General features: G+C 43.2%; 1 protein-coding gene across 1 annotated transcript; it reads right to left on the bottom strand.

The window, feature by feature from the left end:
• Positions 1-3,533: 3,533 nt before the first annotated feature.
• On the bottom strand, positions 3,534-7,855 carry BTG2 (BTG anti-proliferation factor 2). Its single transcript, XM_001369940.5, has 2 exons — positions 7,425-7,855; positions 3,534-6,131 (listed from the first exon to the last, which is right to left on the bottom strand). The coding sequence occupies exons 1-2, from the start codon at positions 7,576-7,578 to the stop codon at positions 5,797-5,799; spliced, it is 489 nt and encodes a 162-aa protein (XP_001369977.1). The 5' UTR covers positions 7,579-7,855; the 3' UTR covers positions 3,534-5,796.
• Positions 7,856-8,573: the final 718 nt, after the last annotated feature.

Here is an 8,573-nt window from a genome sequence, read left to right as displayed (position 1 = left end):
CAAAAAGAGTTAGAGAAGATCAAAGAAGATAAAATGGACAATTTTGATAACATAAAATGTAAAATGTTTTGTATAAACAAAATCGATATATCTAAAATCAGAAGAAAAACAATGAGGGGGAGGAAAGCTTTCAAACAATTTTCTTGGATAAGAGCCTCATTTCAAAGATAAAGAACTGATTTAAATTTACAAGATCAAGATATTCTTATAAGAATAAGCACCATTCCTCAACTGATAAATGTGTTAAAGGATACAAACAGGCAATTTTTAAGAAATCCAAACTCTCAGTAACCATATAAAAAATGCTCCAAAGTAATAATAATTAGAGAAATGCATATGAAAGCAACTCTGAACTTCTACCTCTCACAGAACAGATTGGAAAAGTTGGCCAAAAATAGAGAATGACAAATGTTGGAGAGGTTGTGGAAAAACGGGTATGTTAATGTGCTGATGGGTGATGCAGCCATTCTGGAAAGCAATTTGGAACTGGGTCCCAAAATTTACCATATTATTCATATCCTTTGACCCAGAGATGCTACTACTAATGCTATAATCCCAAAGAGATCAAAGAATCAGGAAAAGGAGCCATATGTACAAAGACACTTATAGCAGCTCTTCTTAATAATAGCAAAAATCTGGAAATTAAGGGCATGCCCACTAACTGGAGAATAGCTGAACAAATTCATATGAATGGAATGGAATAGTATTGTGCCATAATAGCAAACTAGGGATATTTGTATGAACTAATAGGATGAAATAAGCAGAGCCAAGAGAACAATTTATAAAGTAACAATATTGTTAAGAAAAACAAAAAGATTTGAGAACTCTGGTCAATGTAATGGCCAATCACAATCCCAGTGAGCCAATGATAAAGGATACTAACCAGCTACTGACAGAATGTGTGAAAAACTCAGGGTACAGATTAAAATATTTTTTTTTTGTTTAACTTGGCTATGCATATTTGTCACAAGAGTTTTTTTTTAACTGAAGGCAACTAGGGATGAATATTTTTATTCCTTGAAAAAGTAAAATTTCATTTAAAAGGTAAAATTAACATTTTATACCATTAATTTAAAAAATGGTGAATGACATAATGAGAAGAGGGATAAAATATGGGCAGCCTGAGGGCCTCACTAGGCTCACAAAGTATGAAAATAATCAGATGAAGGCTCTGAAATATTAGATAGGTCTTCTATGAAGAATTTTCAGAAAGACATACATAAGAATGAAACAGGGTAATAAGGTGAGAAAGGTAGTGAGGTACAATGGAATGAGCCCTGGCTCAGGAAGTCAGAGGACCTGAGTTCCAATCTTGCCTCTGGAAGTTATGACTTCTGGGTCCTTGATCAACAGTCCTTTGGATTTATATCTAGGTGTGGGCTGTAGAAGTAATCTAGTATGATTTTTTTTTTCATTTTAAAGATATGAAGACTGAGATCTAGAGAAGGAAAGCAAATTGCCCAAAGTCCACAAGTAATAAATGACTTAGGCAGGACTCCAAACAAGGTCCTCCTCCAATGCTAAATTTAGCATTTTTTCCTTCTCACTCAGCTGCCTTCTACTACACTAATGAGATTTATCCTCATTTGGAAATAAGGAAATGTTCATCATGAAAAAGATTCATTGCCCAGTAGATAGAAGCTACACCTGCCCTAAATGCTTAAAAGAAAACAAATAAAACCAACATTTCTCAATCTTAACCCATTTCCACATCTAGATAAAGGGACAGTTGATGAAGACAGAAGACTAGTAGACTAGGAATTAATTAGAAGACCTGAATTCAAGTACTGTCTTTGCTATTTTCTAGATATTTGAGGTCTAAGAAATTACTTCACTTCCCTGAGGCTGTTTTCCAATTCATAAAAAGGAGGTAATAATATTTTCCCTATCTACATAGTGGCATTTTCTTATAAGACTCAAATGAGAGGCGAAGTACAAAACCATAACCCTGGAAGACAAACTATTCATGGGACTTACAGACAAAAGGTTCGAGATGAAAATGGGACCAAGTCTGTAAATAATGAGGTTTTCCTTCTGAGTGGGTTTGGTTTGTTTTTTTTTTTTTTTAATTATGGCTACATGAAATAGGAAAACCTTAAAATAACAAATGCATTTCCATGGATCTTGAGACAAGTTCCCTGAACTCCCCTAGTTCTAGCTAGATGGTGAAAGGGAGCTACTTAGAAGAGTGTCTGCTCACATTCTATGAATCTGTAAAATGGATAAAACTCTTAATTAATAATACCTTTATCTTCTCCTCATAGAATAAACTGATTAACTCCAACTGGTAAACTTAAGTTATCTGGAAAACTTCTTCATCCCTCTTATAAGAATATTAACTTCTGGAGAGCAAGAACTATATTCTTTGTCTGTGTAAGCCATACCCAATGGCTTAGTATATAATTAAGTGAGTTCTGAATATACTTGCAACTTCTTGGTTGGTTTAATCCCAAGCATAGACCAAGTTTTGAATGGAATTGTAAATCCTAACATGAGCCTACTTACCTGCCTATCAGGAGCTTAGTCAGGGCAAGTCTAAACAAGTTTGGAAACCACCTAAACAAAGGTCAGACTGGGGAGTACCAGAGATCAGGCTCTCCCAGCTTAAATGGGACCCTAATGTTCAGGGACAAGAAGACACTCTTTGGCATGTCTGCCGTGTACACAAGCTATTCCAGTCTGCTACACTTCCCCTTCTCCAACAATCTAGTGCATTTAATAGGACCAGAATGTCAAAGAAAAAGGAGGGGGACGATTGGATCTAGAACCTGGTTTTTCACTGTGACCTGAGAAGACTCTGGTGTAATGAGAGCCCCTCAGAAAGGGGGGTAGTTAAAATGAGTGAAATCTTTCAAGAAAAACCAAATACTAAGAATTTTGGCTGTAGAATAGCAACATCTTAAGTTGCATACAACATAATAGGGGTTGGGAGGGAACAGATGTTTACTGGATGCCAGTACAGGACTAAGTACTTTACACAAACATTATCTCATTAGGGAAGGGCATTGGACTAAGAAGAGCAAGTTCCAATCTCAGCTTCTGCTGTTTACTTTGTAATAATCTTGGGCAAGTGATTACCTTTAAAATGAAGGACATTGACACTAGTATATTTCACAACAAAAAGCAAATGGAATAAAATAAGGATTTAATCAGCATCATGTTTCATAAATGGTAATTATTAAAACTTGTGATAAGAATTATAGTAATAACTCATACTTAGGTGATGCTTTATATTGTCTTAAAAATGGTTACGTGGGAGCTGTTTATTATTCCTATTTTACAAATGAGGAAACTGATGCTTTGAGATATTAAATGACTTGCCCAGAGTGAAGGTAACAAATTGGTGTTTGAATAGAGGCAGGATACTATTTCCAGGAAAGGGAACTATGTAAAAATCTGTCCAATTTCTTATGAGTTAATATCCCATTCCTTCTCATTTCTTTTGGGTATAATTCACAATAAGTACCTCCAGGAAGGAATGTGAGACCTGAGATGAAACGGGAGAGACAGAAAGGAAGGCTGGGCACTTAAAGTTTGTCTATACCACACGGCTAAAACAGCTACATTTTTATTAAAGTAACAAAAAAAGTGTACATTTATCAATAGAGCTGTACATTCTTTCATATAAAAACACTATACAATATACAATTAGTAACCTTTGTCCCCTCTGTCAGAATAGCTTACAAACTCACTACCATGTTTTACTTAATAGGAGAGCCAATCCTGCTCAACAGTCTAGCTCTGAGATTTTGTTTTTTAGAAGTAAATATTAAGGAAGAAAAAAAGAGAAAAAGATCAAGAGACCACAACTGGCAGGGTCCTGTGTGCAGGCAGAGGCACAGACATATTCCACAGTGATTCACAGCTGTTGATTGGTGTTTTGACCCATCCCACAGGTCAAGGAACCAATTCCCTGCCCTCTAGATTAGGAATTAACTTTAAATTGAATTTAATACTCCAACCAGGGTCTAGAAGCTGGCACAAAATTTGGTGCAGTTAGAAAGGGGGCAGGACTAGAATAAAAGAGTAGGGAGTGTTTGGTTATTAGCACCTTATGAATCAGGAAATAGAGCAGCTTGGGAAATCCTAAGGGAAAAAGAAAGCTGAGGGCAGACTTCCACAGGAGGGGATGGGAAGGGAGGGAGAGGGATTCTTTACTAAGCCCTAGCAACAGGAGCTTCACCAAGCTGACCAGATGCTCCAGCTGCATCCATCCGAGGGTGTTCTGATCGGGGATACCTGAAGCCTTCTCAACCCTACCCCCTACTCCCATGGATGGGGTGGGAAGGAGGCAAAAGGGATACTCTTTTCTAGTGCAGTTTTCTATTTCTCCCCAACCAAGAACAGTAAATATTGCACAATTCTACTAACGGATTGGAGTCACATTTAGAGAAAGACACTACTCTTCTACCACCAGACACTCAGTGCCAAGGAGAAGTAAATGCCCAAAGGTTTGTTTTTAGAGGCAGCTCATGAGAACAATGCCAATGCCTGTAGAAACTGGGGCTCAGGCAAGAGGTGCCCTCAAAACAAACTAGCCAACTGGAGCTCAGAGGGCCTCAGGAAGACTGATTCTTCATGAATGCCATCAAGATGGCTAGAGAATCATTATACCACCAAGACACTCTGAGTTGCAGGAGGCCATATTGCACAAGGCTTGAGAACTTTTGTCCTAAAAGGATGGGGGCAGCCCTAGCGACAGCCCAAGAACAAGGAGGGGGAAAAGAAAGGGGAGATTTGTGCTTTGAAAAGAAGACTTGTCATAAAAGACCTGAAGTTCCCTGTAGCTTTTGAGTTCACCTCTCAAAGGGATAATGGCAGCAGCATCAGGACTTTTGTGTGGTTCTCTATAAGCAGGGCAGCAGACAAGGCTGCCAGTCCAAAGAGTATTCCCCATTGAGAGCTCTTTGGGCCCCAGCCTTCCATTACAAATCATCCCCTTGAGAATTCAGCATACACACATACACAGACACAGAGCAGCATAAAGCAACATGGAGATTTTGTGCAGGTTTCCTTACCCTTCTATTCTATTTCTGACCCTCGATCACCAAAATAATCTAGATAAAAATAAAAACCTCAAAACTTGTAGAAATCACAGCTGGGATGTCAAAACCTTCAAGACCCTGAGGGTATTATCAGGACTTCATTTCAAGAAAAGTTGATCTAGGCAGGAGGAATAAGGAAGTTGCCTTTTATTTCCTGCCAGGATCTCATTAGAGGGGAAAAAAAGAAAAAAGAAAGGAAAGATAGGCAACACAGAATTTCAAAAGTTTAGGCTCGAATGCCCTTTTTAGCAAAAGAGGATCAGATCAGGATGCTGGAACCCCAGTGGTGGGTGTAGGAGGCTATAAACAAAATCTCCTGTACCCTTTCTCCCACCCAGGGTACATACACCCTGATCTTTCTCATTCACAGTTGCTAACCATAGATGCTCTCATTTTCCCTAGGGTGCTGACCAGGCTCCTACCTATCTCCTTCCCAACCCTATCATCACCTCCATCCTGCCAGGTCCATACCCCTAAACTGCTTCCCTTCCCCATTGGCAGACACTGGCTTCAAGACACTCAGGCTCACAACATTTCTCTCCAAAGGCACCATAGGAGGCCACTTCCAAGCAGCTCCCAGTAAGGATATTTTTTCTTTCAAAAAAAAATTGGTTTTTCCCCCTTTTTTAAAAAAAATATATATAAATAACTCTTCATTTAAAAATATGATTCCCCAAGTTGAGGTATGCAGTAGCCTGTTGTCACGGCTGAAGGAATACAGTAGATTGCTGGGGGGGCAGAAGTAGGGGTCTTAACTGGAGACCGCCATCACATAGTTCTTTGAGGGGCTGCTCCGGCCCAACATAATTTGGTTCTTGCAAGTGAGGAGTCCATAAGAAGATGGAGTGGGCCCTGCCTCGTAGAGGACACAAATTGATCCATCTTCCCCAATTCGGTAGGATACTTCATAGGGGTCCACCCATAGGGTCAACTCGCTAGGCAGCAGGCGGTATAGCTGAGGCAGGCTGAGTCCAATCTGCCTGGCTACCTTGCTGATGATGGGGTCCATCTTGTGGTTGATTCGGATGCAGCGGTAGCCTGAACCTTTCGATGGCTTTTCTGGGAACCAGTGGTGTTTATAGTGTTCTGCGGAGGGAAATGGGGAGATTCCCTGGTTAATTCAAGGCAGGTTGGCTCCAGGTTATGCCAAGGGCATAGCCAGGATGGCCATGGTCTAAATCTGCAGGCAAAAGGAAGGGAGCCTAAGCAACTTTGCAAGCATACTTCATCACAGAGCAGTTTCAGAGATCTTCAGCCCCTGATGGGGCAGGAAAACTGAGATACTCTGACAAAGGCTCAGGAAAGGCTCTAATAACTGCAGCTCCCTAGCATCAGAGAAAACTTTGACCTTCCTGCAGTGCTCACCCTGGTGGTAGTGGTCTGCAGCGGCAGCCTCTTACAGTAGCCCCAGTTTAAGGATGGGCTTGATTGTTTTAGCATGCCCAGGCTTGGCCTCTGGAAGCTCCAGGGGCAATCCACTCACAGACCAGAGGCCAGAAATTTTGATTCCAGCATTATGGGATTATGGAGCAAATCACCTGCCTTCTCTGGGTCCTCGGGGCCTCTCACTGTAAAATTATAGCTCCCGATTCTCCCAAGGCTTCGGCTCAGGAAAACCCTCCGCCAATAGACCAGAGCTGGGGCCCTGGCTTCAGGCTTGTTTTGATAAAAACAGTCGCAATCCCCAAGGAGCCAGTTCACAACAGCTGGTAGCTGGGTCTCATCCCCCACAGCCTCACTAGATTTTTTTGACTTATTCTAGTCTCCCCTACCCCCACACCTCCCGAAAAGTGGAGTTTACTCTTCCGGACAAGGCTGGACACCATCACAAACTAAGCCAGAAGGCAATAGGGCAAGGGGAACCGAAAGAAACTGACGGGGAACTCCAGTTGAGTCCCATTGACTCTCGTCTACCCAAACCCGTAGTTATAAGGTTTTGTGTAACCATTAAAGGAACGCGGCTGTGTATCTCTGAGGAACGATCGGATTCAGGCAGGGACAAAGGATTGTGCCCCACAACGGGATCGGTGGTCAGCATCCCGCGGCTTCTGCTGTCCACCTCCACCCTCCCTCCTCTCCCTCCCTCTTCGGGATGATAATATTTCTCAACCACTCACATCTCTCTGCTGGAGAACAATATTAATAACTCGCATTTCTGGAGTACTTTTAGGTTGGCTCACACAAACTGGGCACTTGGGGAAAGCATTTGCACCCCGGGGGTACGGGAAAGTGTTGGAAGGGGTGGAGTTGGGGTGGAATGTTGGCACTGCCCGGATGATGGCGGGGACGGGGGGGGGGGAGTTTGGGGTGGGTGGGACTGGAAGGGTCCCTGGTCAGGTGCCACCCCTGGCAGTTCAGAATCCCACTGAATATGCCCACCTGTGAGTGCCTCTTGAAGGGCCCCGCTGAAAACTTGTAGCCTCTGTTCGCTTACACAGCCCCGGGTCCTCAACAAGCTGGAGAGGAACCCCACGGCGGCGGCGATCTCCGGGAGCATATCGGCTCTCTTCCCCGTCCAGCGTGTCTGGCTCATCTCGGACGGACTGTTGGTGAGAGGGGCGGCGGGGGCAGTGATACTGGCACCAGCAGCAGCGGGAAGAGGAGAGTTCGCCAGGCTGGACCAGCCACTACTCTGAAGACTCCAGCTGAGTTGACTTCCAAACCGTCCGAGGTGCTGCAGCTAACGCTCTGCCCCGACTTGTAGCCCGTCTCTTCTTTTCATAGCCTTGGTGAGGGAGGGGAAGACGGCGGCGGCGCCCATTGGCCAGCGTGGGGCAGGGCCAGCCTTCGTCCCGCATCCCGCACTCCACCCGCTGCTGCCGCCTCCGCCTCCTCCGGCGCTTATGTCATCTCGGAGTGACGTCAGTGCTGGGAACCAGAGCTGGGGCTCGGAGACCAAAGGAACTGTTGAGGAGTGCGGGTAGGGAATAGAGGGTAATGGGAAGTTAGGTAACGTGGAGAGAAAGCAGGAATAACAGGGAGAGAGGAGGGAAACTAGGGGCAGAGAAGAAGAGACAGAAAAGGGGTGATAATGGATCCTGACACCCTTCCAGAATGTCCTCCCCCTCCCTGGTTTCAAATGTGGCTTCAGACAATGCCTAGCTAGGTGACCCTGGGCAAGTCACTAGCCCTTGCCATTCTTCTGTCTTAGAATTGATACTAAGAGAGAAAGTCAGGGCTATTTTTAAAAAAGAACGTACTCCCCTCTCCACTTATTCCAAACCTACCCTTTCTAAAGTGTCCAGCTATCCTTCACCCTGACCACCACTTCTCAAGACTAATATTTCAAAAATTCACGAGTTGTTCCCCTACTCAAAGAATACCAATTGCTGTCCATTGATTACAAACTAAAGTACAAACTACTCATCTTGGTATAGAGAAGACTTTCTACCTTCTGCTCCCAAATCTACCCCATCCTCCACTCTAGCCAGATTGACTGAAAAAAGACAGGACCTCAAAAGAAACTGTCTTTTTTTTTCCACTCCCTCCCTTGATTATATTCAGACTAGCTTTGCAAGTTACCCTTTC

This window comes from Monodelphis domestica, chromosome 2, assembly GCF_027887165.1.
Source record: "Monodelphis domestica isolate mMonDom1 chromosome 2, mMonDom1.pri, whole genome shotgun sequence".
In the NCBI taxonomy this organism is placed as follows: Eukaryota; Metazoa; Chordata; class Mammalia; order Didelphimorphia; family Didelphidae; genus Monodelphis; species Monodelphis domestica.
Note: the sequence above shows the minus strand (reverse complement) of the source record. Positions and strands in the feature narration are given on the sequence as shown.

Excerpts from the sequence above, each read along its gene's own strand:
- BTG2 (XM_001369940.5), bottom strand. The coding sequence starts at position 7,578 with ATGAGCCAGACACGCTGGACGGGGAAGAGAGCCGATATGCTCCCGGAG. Across the intron at positions 6,132-7,424 it reads CCTTCAAGAGGCACTCACAG|AACACTATAAACACCACTGG; the intron begins GTGGGCATATTC and ends TTCCCTCCGCAG.